At 41.4% G+C, this 15,560-nt stretch overlaps 1 protein-coding gene across 1 annotated transcript in view; it reads right to left on the bottom strand.

Moving 5' to 3' along the window:
• Nucleotides 1-14,941, bottom strand: part of LOC124594231 (glycerol kinase-like) — a 165,996-nt gene extending 151,055 nt beyond the window's left edge. The window contains exons 1-3 of the mRNA XM_047132597.1: nucleotides 14,864-14,941; nucleotides 14,508-14,766; nucleotides 14,163-14,380 (exon numbers count right to left, since the gene is read on the bottom strand). Coding sequence (XP_046988553.1) covers nucleotides 14,163-14,380; nucleotides 14,508-14,766; nucleotides 14,864-14,941 — 555 coding nt within the window. The remainder of the gene's footprint in view (nucleotides 1-14,162; nucleotides 14,381-14,507; nucleotides 14,767-14,863) is intronic.
• Nucleotides 14,942-15,560: the final 619 nt, after the last annotated feature.

The raw sequence follows: 15,560 nt of genomic DNA on the forward strand, positions 1-15,560 counted from the left end.
TGCTACAGGAATTTGTGTATAGGCCTTTGCGCAATCTAGCACAGTAAAGACTGTGGCGCTGTGCAGCGCATGATTGTAGTCCCTTAGGTACAGGATAATGATCCGGAATAGTTCTGGTGTTCAGTGCTCTGTAGTCACCACACGGACGCCAGGCTCTACCTTTTTTTGGTACGAGGTGTAAGGCCGACACCCATGGACTGGATGATGGGCGTATAATTCCTTCTTTAAGCATTAGCTCGAATTCCGCTTTAGCTATAGCGAGGCGTTCTGGTGCTAGTCTCCTAGGTCGACATGACACAGGCGGGCCGTCCGTAGTTTTTATGCACTGTACTGTATCATGCAACACTTTCTGCGGTGCTCCTGGCGGTTTCGTTAATTCAGAATTTAAAATCTCTACGGAGTCCCAAGTTCAGAGTCTCTTGTTGTAATCCGTATGTTGAAATCTGCGAATTGTTGGTGGCGGATAAGTTAAATGCAGTGCGCGGCTGGCAACAATGCAAGGACTGTCTTGTTAGTATACTGAGGTCTGAACCGGTGTCAATTAAAAATTTCCTGCCTGACGCACAATCTGTTATAAAAAGGTGTCGACATGCATGAAGGTAGGAGGTAGCGTCTACTGCCACTTCCGCTCCGATTTGGAGAAAGAGCATGGGCTAATGCATTTACGTGCTTGCTCTCGATACCGACTATGATACCAACAAATGGTCTGCCTGTTCTCGGTTGTAGATTGCGACGCAGAATGACTTCTCTGTCGTCGTCGACTACGGCATCTCTGATTGACAATAATGCCATTCGACATTAGTTTCGAGAGCTGTGTGCCTAGGAGATCGACCTTGGCGGTTAGTGCATCATAATCCGCCCGAGACACCATAGTAGATGCAGCTGCTACGCTGACAGGTATGTCTACAACACTGACCTGTGTGTTTGGCATGATGGCTTCCAGTATGCGGTCGGCGAGTTCTGCTACCACGTCCAGTGACATCTCACTCTGCATGGCGATGACTGCCTTTACCTGCAGTGGCAGGCGGGAACTCCACAGGGTATGCAGAAGGCTGTCTGGAATCGTGCCGGGGTCCACCTTGCTGCAGAGATGGCGCAAGAACTGCAAAGGTTTCTGGGCACCGATTTCTTCTTGCGTCAATACTTGCCAGATTCTATCTTCTTGAGAAATGGCTAAGCGTCGTATCAGTTCAGTCTTTATCCGTTCATATGCATTCTCTGTCGGAGGGGCTGTTATGATATCCTGAACTTCAGTAGCGTAACAATGATCGAGTTGGCTTACTACGAGGGAAAACTTAGTTGTTTCAGCAGTTATTCCCGCGTATGTGGAACTTGCTTCCACCAGTGCGAACCACAGCGTTGGGTTGTGTGGCCAAAAGGGTGGTAAGCAAACCACTAATCTTGATACTGCTGGCGTGTCCATATCCGTATCTCCTGTTTGTTTTGCAGTCGGGGTCACCAATGTTGCGTAAGTAGGTGTGCACCCACGCAAACACAGTTAGAAATCGGAAACTAACAAAGTCCAAACTCAAGTTTCTTTTTATTTCATCACATATAACAGGTTGTCAAGTAAGAGAATACATAAAAGAGAATCAACAACAAAGAGTAAAAAGGTAGGTATGAGAATCACAGTCAACGGCTCTCTGCCGGCTGCGGTGGTCTCGCGGTTCTAGGCGCTCAGTCTGGAACCGCTCGACTGCTATGGTCACAGGTTCGAATCCTGCCTCGGGCATGGATGTGTGTGATGTCCTTAGGTTAGTTAGGTTTTAGTAGTTCTAAGTTCTAGGGGACTGATGACCACAGATGTTAAGTCCCATAGTGCTCAGAGCCATTTGAGCCAACGGCTCTCTTCTCTGTGACTCCCGTGCGAACTGTGGAGAATAATCTCTGTGGTTGGTGCGAATTTTACGTGTCGGCTGCTATCGACGTGTGCAGTAGTCACCACAAATCTATCCTTGCAGGTGTAGTTCACTTAGTGATGCAGTTGCAACCATGCAGAAAGCATCATGCTGAACACAATAGAAAAGGCAAAGAGCGGAAAACATCAAAAACACACCATTTTACCTTTTGTATCAGTAGTTTGGTTCTGATGACAGATGCTAAGTAAGTGTTGTAATTGCAATTAACTTTAGCTGCCCACACATATCCGCCTGTTCAGGTAAGCATAGCTTAGGATGAGTGCCCACCCTCCCTCCTCCATACTGCACATGCAGCGTCACTGCCTGGTGGTGCAGCAGAAGGGGCATGGGCAGAAGAATGCATCTATACGCATCGCGCTATTGAACTATACATAATGCAATGTGTAGATTATGCAATAAATTTACTAATTTTTAACACTGTTTATGTTTATTTATGTAAAATAAGATGTTCCATTCCCAACTTCACCCTTTCAGGGGTCTTTTTTTACTGTCTGAAGTAGCCTATGTTACTTCTCACGGTTCAAGCTATCTCTATACAAAATTTTGTGTAAATTATTTCAGCAGTTTAGTTGTGAAAACTTAACAGGCAGAGTTACTTACACATTTAATAATATTATTATGGAAGTACGGATTAAACATCTTGTGGATTGTACAGGGTGGCATAGATAAAAGTAGGCTGCGTAAGTATAAAGGAAATGCAGTGGAGTTACAGAAATGAACTAAAATGGGCTTACCATTTATTTACAATAAAAATATACTGAAAAATATATTTATAAAAGATACTGAAAATGACCCCTGCAGCGTCAATACACAACTGTGCACCTCATATTCAGATACACCTGGTGTAAAGCTCGGATACTGAAGGCGGCAACTTCATGGCCGAGTTTGTCTTTCAGTTCCTTTAGTGTGTTTGGATTCATTTCATAGATCTCCCTCTTCAAGTGTTCTCATAGAAAAAAATCACATGTTATTATATCTGACAAACATGATAGCCATAAATATTTGCTGGCAGCTCATTCCTCAGTGAAGACATCATTGACTCATTCCAGGGATACCATATACATGTGGTGTGTTGCTGGAAGATTGAGCATTGCCTTTCATATTCAGTGCGTTGGGCACAAAATGTATCAAACATTTCAATATATTCAACAATGTTGAGGGTAGTGTCAAAAAACATCAGCTCAATGATGCACATTCCTGTTCCACTCCACCAAATACCAATTTTTTTTAGTCATGGAGTGGCTTCTGACACACAATGTTAGGGTTCTCCACTGCCAAGTACCATAGGTTTCTTCTATGGAGAAAGTCTTTTGCAGACCACAAAGTGAAACAGTTGTATTCACCGATGAAACAAACTGAAGTGCTGACAGAAGAATGCTGACAATAGATTATTGCATAAAACTGAACATTGTTGCAGCTGTTTACCCTACTTCAGAAGTCAAAATATTGCATTTGCATTCAAAGGGGAGGCAGGCTGCTTTTAACTGTGCCAACCTGTATAAGCACTGTATTTGTTTGTTGAATCACATTAAGTAGAACATATCAACCAATAAAACAATTTTCACAAATGTGATAAAAGTTCAAAAGTTAAAGAGTAGATAACTTATTCAAGGAGTAAATTTTTTCCCTAGTTAATGTTATATCCTCCAAATCAATAAATATCTTGTGCTTCACACTTTCCAAAGTAGCTCATGTTCTTCCTAAGGGTTCACACTACCACTAACCAAATTTCATCAAAATCAGTTGGCTGCACTTCTGCAACTATGCATACAAGAGCTTCAACGGATTGGAAACAATAGACAACCACTTGCAGTCTACAGGTTTATTAAACTTTGACCATGTTTTCAATAGTTTTAAAGCTGTATTCTTTAGAAGGTATTGTAGACAGAATCACATATTATCTATATCTTATGCAGGAGCCATTGACTCTGTCTACTAAATGTGTGTGTCACACAAATCATGTGATTAAGTAGGTGACACTCACATGTACTAGACAGAGTCAATGACTCCCACATTGGATATAGATAATATGTGATTCTACGTACTATACCTTCTGAAGAAGATAGTTTTAAAATTGTCAAAACCATAGTCGAGGTTTAACAAACCTGTATTTTGAAACTCGTTGGCTGTCATTTCCAATCCACTGAAGAATTAATTTTGCAATTATAATTTTAGTGTGGATGAGTAATCATCTGACTCTTCTGCAGTACAATCTGTGTTGGTAAGCACTTGACACCAAGGAATAAAAATCTAACAGCACCATTATGTTGAAGCATGCCCACAACAAATGTGGGGCTTGTAGTGTGATAGAATCTTCAATTGCAATGTTATTTTTGCAGCCTGAGATATGTAAGACCATTTTTTTTTTCTTTTTTAAACATAATTAAGGAGTTTTCACTCATTATGGTCAGTAAAATAATTTAAAAAATATTAATTTTTTGCGATTCATGTTGAATCGGTGGGCATCGAAACAACATCGTCACAAATATTTCATTGGGAGAGAATCATCATTGCACCAGTCAGAGTGACACATTCAGCTAACAGCCAGTGACTGCAAGAAGTTACCATCATTATGTTCACTTTCCCTGTGACCACTACTACTGTAATTGTAATTTTCTTTTTTTAAAGGGGCATGTAAAACATGTATGGATTTTACCTTTGTAATGTTTCATTTCTATCATGTATATAGTAGTGAAAGGTTGTTTGCCCTGTAATATACTGAAGACCATGTAATGTTGATAACAACAGAAACACATTTATTAATTGTGAAGTTATGTTACTGTAATGGAAAAATAAATATTTTTATTACTGAGAACTGCAAATAAATAAGCTGGCTGACAGAGTTTTATTGGAAGTTAAATGACTGGTGAATGAAGTGAAATGTTTATACTATTACAAAGTACAAAACAAGAAGAACAGTTCACTGCTGAACTATTAATGCGGAAAAATTTACAATCTATTAAATTCATACAGTTCTTAAATATTAAAATTTAGGTAAAAGTAAACAAGGAATGACATGCAGACACTGTATGAGGTCTGGTCACAAAATTCTGGAACATTCTTAATTTCAAGCCATGGTGTGTTGGAGTGAAATGCGGTTGGCATCCCTGCACACCCCTGTGTTAAATGTGTAACTGCCACAAATTTCATTGTTGTATGTCTATTAATTATTGTTCAGTGCTGTATTGAGCAGAACATGAGTTAGAGGAGCAAAACATCTGCATTAAATGTTGCATGAAACTCAAGAAAACCTGTTTAGAGATACACCAAATGATGCAAAGCATACGGTGATGAGTGCTTAAGCCATACTCAGTGTTACGAATGGTTCACATGGTTTACAAATGGCCAGACAGATGTTGAAGACCTCAATCAGGATGGCCTTCGACGTCTATCGATGACGATCACGTCAGGGATGTCAACAAAATTTGGCATGCCAATCTAAGACTGACTGTCCAAGAGATTGCAGAAGAATGTAACAATTGAGTTAGATAATGTCATGAAGTCCTGACACAGCATCTTGGCATCCACTTTGTGGCTACCAAGTGCACCCCATGGTTCACGAGTCAAGACAAGAGAGATCTTCACCTCGCAATCTGCGAAGGGCTTTCGAATTGCACAAATGAGAACAAGCTGTTCCTTAAGAGAATCATAACTGGTGATGAGATGTGGGTCTATGGTTATGATGTTGAGACCAAGGTTCAATCTTCACATTGGGGCAGGAAACATTCTCCAAGACCAAAGAAAGCTCGTCAGGTCAGGTCAAATGTCAGAGCCATATGATCTTTTACAGAAGCTCAAAATTTAGTGTGGACTTCAATGCGAGATGCTTATAACAGTTTCCCTACTGAAACCTCGTCTCGAAACCTGGCAGAAAATCCGAAGAGGTTCTGGTCATATGTAAAGTATGCTAGGGACAAGACACAATCAATGCATTCTCCACAAGTTAGCAATGGAAATACTATTGATGACAGTACTGCCAAAGAAGAGTCATTAAACATAGCCTTCTAAAATTCCTCCACCAAAGAAGATGAAGTAAATGTTCCAGAATTGAAATCAAGAATGGCTGCCAACATGAGTAACTCAACAGCAGATATCGTCAGAATAGTAAAGCAACTTAAATTACTTAATAAAATCAAGTCTTCCAGTCCAGACTCTTTACTCACATGAAGTGTTGAGTGCTATCGACAAGGGATTTCAAATCAATTCTGTATTTCTAGATTTCCAAAAGGCTTACGACACCATACTTCACAAATGGTTTGTAATTAAATTGCGTGCTTGTGGAATATCATCTCAGTTACGCAACTGAATATGTGACTTCTTGTCAGAGAGGTCGCAGTTTGTAGTAACTGATGGAAAGTCACCAAGTACATCAGAAGTAATTCCTAGTGCTTCCCAATGTAGTCTTATAGGCCCCCTGCTGTTCCTCGCCTATACAAATTATTTAAGAGGAAACCAAAGCAGCAGTCTTAGTTTTATTTGCAGATGATGCTGTCATTTATTGCCTACTAAAGTCATCAGAAGATCAAAACAAATTGCAAAACGATTTAGAAAGATACCTGCATGTTGCAAAAATTGGCAATTGAACCTAAATAACAAAAAGTGTGAGGACACCCACATGAGTGCTAAAAGGAATCAGTTAACTTCAGTTACACAATAAATCAATTAAATCTGAAGGCTGTAAAGTCAACTAAATAACTAGGAATTACAATTACAAACAATTTAAATTAGAAAGAACATATAGAAAATGTTGTGGGCAAGGTGAACCGAAGACTGCATTTTATTGGCAGAACACACAGAAAATACAGCAGATCTACTAAAGAGACAGCCTACACTACACATGTCCATTTTCTTCTGCAGTACTGCAGCATGGTGTGGGATCCTTACCAGATAGGGTTAATGAGGTACATACAGAAAGTTCAAAGAAGGGCGGCACATTTTATATTATTGAGAAATAGGGAAGAAAGTGTCACGAACATGATACAGGGTCTGGAGTAGACAACATTAAAACAAAGGCATTTCTCGCTGTTGCAGGATATTCTCACAGAATTTCAATCACCAACTTTCTCCTTTGAATACAAAAATATTTTGTTGATGCTGACCCTGACCTACACAGGGAGAAATGATCATCATAATAAAATAAGGGAAATTGGAGCTCACACGGAAAGATATAGGTGTTTGTTTTTTCTCACACTGTTCAAGAGTGGAATAACAGAATTATTGTGAAAATGCTCGAACAGTCCACGGGTGTACTGCCGGTCCATAGTGTCCAATGCTCACAATATTTTGGCGATCAGACATGTCACCATTATCAGGTGCGCTCACGAACTGAACTCCTAAGGGCAGGCGGCTGTCCTAGATCCCCTCCCCCCGCGAGGTGTTCTCCGCGGTCCGCGCCTGAGGCCGTGTGTCGGCAGTCGCTGAGAGGCTGGCGTCGGTGTCTGTGGTGGCATCAGTGTAACTGCCTCATCCGCCCTGGTCGTTCGTTCATTTCCTTTGCTGAGCCTCTTTTTAATTAGACTCAGTGCTGGTTCCCATGCCTTGCTGAAGTTATAGCTGCAATTTCTGTTGAGTCCGTTCCTTGTACGAATTTTGATAGCTTCCCTAACGACACTGTCCCAGTATTTAGATGTCTGTGCCAATACCCTGGTGTGTTGGTAGTCCATTTCGTAATTTTCGGACAAACACTGCTCTGCGATTGCCGACTTGTTGGGGTACATAAGTCGAGTGTGCCTCTGATGTTCTTGGCAATGATCTTTGATGGTGCGTACTGTCTGTCCAATGTAAGTCTTCCCACACTCACAGGGAATCTGGCATATGCCAGCCTTCCGCAAACCAAGATCGTCTTTGACACTTCCCAATAATGCTCGTGTTTTATTGGGCGGGCAAAAGACAGTTCCTACTTGGTGTTTCCTAAATATTCGTCCTATTTTCCCCCCGATAGTGTGCCAGCATACGTTATTTAGGCGGTGGCTATCTCTTCCTCTGTGACTTCGTCCCTCTCCACACGCTGTACTGTAGAGGTGGTGCGTGCCCTGTGCACCAGTGTTTTTAGTACCCCATTCCTTTACGAAGGGTGGTGGCAGCTATTTGAATGCAAATACAGGTCGGTGAGTGTTTTCTTCCTGTATACCCCATGGCCCAGGGTGCCATCCACTCTTCTTTTGACCATGACGTCCAGGAATGGTAAACTTCCTTCTGCTTCGGTCTCTGTAGTGAATTTGATGTTCGGACGTATGGAGTTGAGGTGTGTAAGGGAGTCTAGGAGCTTGTCCCTTCCATGGGGCCATATCACGAACGTGTCATCAACATAACGTAGAAAACAAGTAGGTTTCCATTTGGTTGACGCCAAAGCTTCCTCCTCGAAATACTCCATATAGAAATTCGTGACCACAGGTGAAAGTGGGCTACCCATTGCGACTCCTTCTGTTTGCTCATAGTATTCTCCATTAAACAGAAAATACGTGGAGGTCAGAACGTGCCTGAAAAGGTCAGTAGTCTTCTCATCAAATTTCTGTGCAATGAGCTCAACTGACTCTTGAGGAGGCACCCTGATGAATAATGAGACAACATCAAAACTCACCAGGACATCTGAGTCTTTCAGTTTGAAGTTCTCGAGACATTTTACAAAATCCATAGAATTCTGAACGTGATGAGAGCATTTACCCACGTTAGGGCTTAGTAGTTCTGCCAGGTATTTGGCCAGCAAATATGTAGGTGCCCTAATGTTGCTGACAATTGGTTGTAACAGCACCCCTTCTTTGTGGACTTAAGGGAGTCCATAAAGTCTTTGCGGTACAGGTCCTTGAGGTGTCAATTTCTTGGCGACACCATCTGGTAAATCCGCGTCCTCGAGAAGAGCCCTAGTCTTGTTCTCCACCTTCTTTGTGGGGTCAGCATTGATCTTTCTCTAGGATTTGTCACTTAACAGGCTCTGCATCTTCTCAGTGTAGTCCTTATGGGAAAGGACAGCATTGCCTTTGTCAACTGGTAAGACAGCAATCTCAGGGCTCTGTCTCAGGTCTCGAATGGCTGTCCTCTCCCTGCTGATAATATTCGACTTGATCAGTTTCGTTTTCATCAGAGCATGGCATGTTTCCCAGTGCACTTCTTCAGGTGGTAGCTGCGCAGCAACCTGTTCAACTGCACTGACGATGTCAGCTACAAGTATGAACCTAGGTGTGAGTGCAAAATTAAGTACCTTCTCCCGGCGTATGTCTTGCTCCAACAGGAGCTCAGTTTGTCAGCACACCTGATGATGGCAACATGTCTGATCGCCGAGATATTGTGCCTGTTGAACACTATGGACCGACAGTACACCCATGGACTGTTTGAGCAAGAAATACGCTGGGAGAAGTTGAAGAATCACATCATGTACCTCTACAGGGAGGAGATGTATCGCAGCATGAAGAAATTCGACAAGCTGTGCCACCGAAGGAGCCGCTTGCTGAGTGCTCTTGCCTTTCAGAAGAGATGCCATGCCAATTAGGTTGTGCCAAACTTTGTTAAGGTCATGCATCACATCGACTCTGCAGCAGCTAAGAGAATTAAGAAGCGTGCTAGCCTCACATTAGTTCATGAGAGGGTGCAATTTACCCGCCGCAGCCTTGAGTACAACTCCCAGGAACTACTTAAACTACATATACAACTAGCCAATCATTTTAATTCTGAGACCTGGGACTGGACTGATGGTGTTACCCGGATGACCGCCAATGCAGCACATAAGAAGGCCTCGGGACGTCAGATATCTAAATTTTCTCGTCTCTCTGACAAACCATCGCTGGAGGCCCCACGCAAGACAGTCATCAATCTCACAGACATTGAGCTGACTGCTGATGCCATCACTGTGTTGGAGAAGGGACTTAATTTTCCGCCCACACCTAGGTTCATACTTGTAGCGGACATAGTCAGTGCAGTTGAACAGGTTGCTGCGCAGCTACCACCTGAAGAAGTGCACTGGGAAACATGCCATGGACAGCCATTCGAGACCTGAGACAAAGACCTGAGACAGAGCCCTGAGATTGCTGTCTTACCAGCTGACAAAGGCAATGCTGTCCTTTCCCATAAGGACTACACTGAGAAGATGCAGAGCCTGTTAAGTGACAAACCCTAGAGGAAGATCAATGCTGACCCCACAAAGAAGGTGGAGAACAAGACTAGGGCTCTTCTCGAGGACGCGGATTTACCAGAGGTTGTCGCCAAGTGTTGCCAAGAAATTGACACCTCAAGGACCTGTACCGCAAAGACTTTATGGACTCCCTTAAGTCCACAAAGAAGGGGTGCTGTTACAACCAATTGTCAGCAACATTAGGGCACCTACATATTTGCTGGCCAAATACCTGGCAGAACTACTAAGCCCTAACGTGGGTAAATGCCCTCATCACGTTCAGAATTCTATGGATTTTGTAAAATGTCTCGAGAACTTCAAACTGAAAGACTCAGATGTCCTGGTGAGTTCTGATGTCTCGTTATTCATCAGGGTGCCTCTTCGAGAGTCAGTTGAGCTCATTGCACAGAAATTTGACGAGAAGACGACTGACCTTTTCAGGCATGTTCTGACCTCCACGTATTTTCTGTTTAATGGAGAATACTATGAGCAAACAGAAGGAGTCGCAATGGGTAGCCCACTTTCACCTGTGGTCACGAATTTCTATATGGAGTATTTCGAGGAGGAAGCTTTGGCGTCAACCAAATGGAAACCTACTTGTTTTCTACGTTATGTTGATGACACGTTCGTGATATGGCCCCATGGAAGGGACAAGCTCCTAGACTTCCTTACACACCTGAACTCCATACATCTGAACATCAAATTCACTACAGAGACCGAAGCAAAAGGAAGTTTACCATTCCTGGACGTCATGGTCAAACGAAGAGCGGATGGCACCCTGGGCCATGGGGTGTACAGGAAGAAAGTGCACACTGACCTGTATTTACATGCAAATAGCTGCCACCACCCTTCGCAAAGGAATGGGGTACTAAAAACACTGGTGCACAGGGTGTGCACCATCTTGGACACAGATAGCCTGCCGCATGAGCTGGAACACCTTAAAACTGTATTTCGGAAAAACAGGTACTCGGAATGGCAGATCAGACGCGCTCTCCACCCCACCTCTACAGTACAGCGTGTGGAGATAGACGAAGTCACGGAGGAAGAGATAGCCAGCACCTATATACTGTATGCTGGCGCACTATCAGGGAACATATGACAAATATTGAGGAAACACCGAGTACGAACGGTCTTTTGCCCACCCAATAACACACGAGCATTATTGGGAAGTGTCAAAGATGATCTTGGTTTGTGGTAAGCCGGCATATACCAGCTTCCCTGTGAGTGTGGGAAGACTTACATTGAACAGACAGTGCGCACCATCGAAGATTGTTGCTGAGAACATCAGAGGCACACTCGACTTATGTACCCCAACAAGTCGGCAGTTGCAGAGCACTGTTTGTCCGAAAATCATGAAATGGACTACCAACACAACAGGGTCTTGGCACAGACATCTAAATCCTGGGACAGCATCGTTAGAGAGGCTATCGAAATTCATACCAGGAACGGACTCGTCTACAGAGATTGCGGCTATAACCTCAGCAAGGCATGGGAACTAGCACTGAGTCTAATTAAAAAGAGGCTCAGCAAAGAAAACGAACAAGTGACCACGGCAGACGAGGCAGTTACACTGATGCCACCACAGACGCCGATGCCAGCCTCTCAGCGACCAGAGACGCGTGGCAGCAGGTGCAGACCGCAGAGAACGCCTTGCGGAGGAAGGGGATTTAGGACGGACGGCTGCCTGCCCACAGGAGCTCAGTTCGTAAGTGCACCTGATGATGGCGACACGTATGATTGCCGAAATATTGTGCCCATTGGACACTATGGATCGGCAGTACACCCGTGGACTGTTCAAGCAAGAAACATGCCGGGAGAAGTTGAAGAATCACATTGTGAAAATGGTTTGATTAGCCCTCTGCCTGGCACTTAAGTGCGATTTGCAGAGTATCCACATAGACGTATATGTAGAGATGTATTAAAGATTGTGAAAAATAATTTAACAGAAGTCTTAAGTTAAATGGTACCTCAGGTGTTGAGAAAAAGAATAATTCATCTCTGACACTAAATCAACAAAGAAGTAATGAAGTCTATCTCTGGTTGATACTATAGCAATGAAAAGAAACAAATTATTTGATTGATTGATGAGACAATTATATTAAGGTACAGATACTAATAACAAATATTCCTGGTAAGAACCTGTGATTACTTGTAACACGCCCGGGAGTACGAATGGGTGGGGTGGTTCCTTATACTGACTTCTCGTTTCGTGACAGTTCGCCCTGTCCACACCACGTGCCTGGTAATCCCGTGGCAGTTGTATTGTTCTGCTCCACAGCTGGCTGTTGGCTTGCCTGAAATTATCTATCAAAATATGCAATCGGGTTTAGGGGAGCCACTCAACGTTAAAACACAACACTGTTCTATGTCTGGTATGAACATCTATATTCTGAGACAATATGGAAATGACAGGTTGCACTGTTTACACTCTAAATCGTAAATGTTTATCCCAATTAACAATCTTGATGATTAACAGTCCAAAAATATAATTCAGACGAGCATACGCGTAACCGACACGGCGCGGGTGATTGTTGATGATGCAGAAGCCGAATGATCGAAAGCAAGTTCTTACGCTCGTCACACATACAGATACCTAGTAATAGTCCTCCTTGTCACTAGTAATGATATAACACTGTTCGTAAAGTTAATTTTTCAGTTCTCACTTGTATGAGCGTGCGCATAATCATCGCGGCGCGGCTGGTTGTTGATAACGCGGAAACACGATGATCGAACACACATCCTCACGCTCGCTACAAATCACTGGCACTTGATTGCACTCTTTTGTGGTAAATAGTATTACTGATTCACATTTGTTCATTCTTGGTGAGACCGAACATGGCGCGGATGATTGATACTGCGCGACACGCAACGAGAGGATACACAAATACGTTATCAGCGGCACTGCTCATTTTTTAATTACATCTTGACGCACTTTCTTCTGAATTACTTCCATATTTAATCACTTTACTGTAATAGCACTTGTAGCAACACTTCAACCTGAATACTAACAATGCTTCTTACATGCAGAGCTACACACTACACAACATAGCAGTCCGTTGTCCCGCGCCCGACACACTACAGACGCGGCTGCCCACAAAGATTCTCCACAACTAAGCCAGTGATATGACAATACGCTTGCATACTGACATAATAAATAAAATACAATAACGTATTTAATATGTAGTGGGATGAAATATGATGTTTGCAATATGCAAACACATTGTCCCATAACAATGAGGCATATTTTGAAAGGCTTCCATTCAATTACCCCACTAGAGGGAAAAATTCATAAAGGAGAAAGAAGTTACATAGGGAGATTCTGTTTCACTTAAATTATTTCCTACAGCCTTTGAAAAGGTCTTCAAGTAATTAACCTAGAATGAAGAAGGAATATGCATAAATGCATAACATGTTTAAATTAATATTCAGTATTAACAAATTTCTGTTTCAGAAACGTTTCCACTGTTTCTACCAGTCCAAATTTTATATCCTCTATATTCCTGCTGTCATCACTTAGTGTGTTGCCAAACAGGAACACTCATCTACTAACTAGTGTCACATTCCTAAAACAAATTCCCTCAGCATCAACTGATTTCATTTGACTACATTCCAGTGAACTTGTTTCACTTTTGTTGGTGTTAATGTTACAAACTCTTTCAAAACAGAATCATTTCCATTAATCTGATCTTCTAAATCCTTTACTATCTTTGACAGAAGAACAATGTCAAGGACAATCCTTAAAATTTTGATTTCATCTCTGTGAACTTTAATTTCCTTTGCAAATTTCTCCTTAGCTTCCTTTACTGCTCACTCGATGTGCAAATTTAATACCATTAGGAATAGGCTACAACCCTGTCTTGCTCCCTTGTCAACTATTGCCTTCCTTTCAAGTCCTTCAGTTATTGAACTGCAGTACCATTTCTGATAACTTGTGTGTATAATATTGTTTAGCTAAAGGCAGTTAAAATTTAATACAAAGTTCACAACTCTTTTGTTTATTTAATTTTTTAAAAATATGGAGACAATTGACAAATTACAAGTATCTAAAATTGAAATTGTATTTTTGGTACTTTGCAAACGAAATGTTGGTATAATAAGGCTATTATTGTCGCAATATTGTTAAAAATGTCAAAGTTTACCCATACTATCCAGGTATCGACAGTGCCAAACATGCACTTTTGTTCCCTAATTGCCTTTCGAATTTCAGGCACATTTTCTATCATCCACCTTATTTTCAGGGCACTAAATAATGTACTAATGGGAAGGCCACAAATAGGTTTCAATGCATTTTTGTCATTGTGAGGAACTTTTGCCAAAACATTGTCTATTAATGATGCTGTCCGTATGTCAGACCAAACTGAAAAGAGAAAGAAATGTTCTATCATCAGGTGACATATCAACTATTTTAAAATCTAAGTGCAAGAACCATACCATTCAAGGATACATTGCAATACTGCAGAGTTAGAATAAAACATTAGGCTTACCAATTGCATTGTAAAGTGGCTGGCCAGTTGTTGAATCCCACAGAATGGATGTCTCCCTTTGATTTGTTATACCAAGGGTCACTATTCTACTTATGTCAATACCCTGTTCTTCCATTTTGAGAAGAGTTTCACTGATGCATTTTCTAACAAGATCAATAATCTCCATTGGATCCTGCTCCTGCCAACCCTCGTGAGGACATATTTGTTTAATTCTTTCTGTATGGTACACAATCTCCTCCCATGTTTTTGAACTAATCAGCTGCAAATATGCAACAGTCTTGCACAATGATACAAAGCAAAGAATGAAATCAAACAACAGTATTTTATAAATTGAGACTGACTTTCACAGAGCATACCACAAAACTTGCAGTATTAGTGCCTTCATTTATTACTCCAATCAAAGGTGATGAATCTTCTTCTGAGGACTCGGTCATTCTTCTTACAAAAAATCTAAATCCAACTATAGATGATTGGAAATAAATTTTTTAAATCAAATTCTGTAAATGATTTTTTATAAATTTTTGCTATAATTTCAAGTCAAAGCTAAGGATAAATCTGAAACAGTAAAATATAAGAGAGAAAAAAAAAACACACAATGGCATTAAATTTGTGATGTATATAAATAGATATATCTGCAGAGCTGTGAATATGATGACTGTACTACACATAATGCAGAATAGCATTCAATGCTAATAGAGACTCTGCTAACTCCAGTCGCCCTTGACTGATGTATATAGATTTAATTCCATCAGTAAGGTAGAGCTATTAAAAACTACTGACAATTTTGGAAGAAGGAGAGTATCCTCACTGGATTCTTTCCTCATTTGGCAAGATTGTAATATCTGGCAGATGGGCCTCAAATTACATGCAAAATCATTAACACTAATATTTTAAACTGTAGACATATCAAAAATTTTGGTCTATGCAACATTATTCACAAACACATATGAGCAGCTGTCAAAACATCTGCCATACAACACACATAACCATCTTTTAGCAATAAAATGTTGCAGTAAAGCACATAAAATGTTTTGAATAGGTCAGTACCCATAG

This window comes from Schistocerca americana, chromosome 2 (genome assembly GCF_021461395.2).
Source record: "Schistocerca americana isolate TAMUIC-IGC-003095 chromosome 2, iqSchAmer2.1, whole genome shotgun sequence".
Lineage (NCBI taxonomy): Eukaryota > Metazoa > Arthropoda > Insecta > Orthoptera > Acrididae > Schistocerca > Schistocerca americana.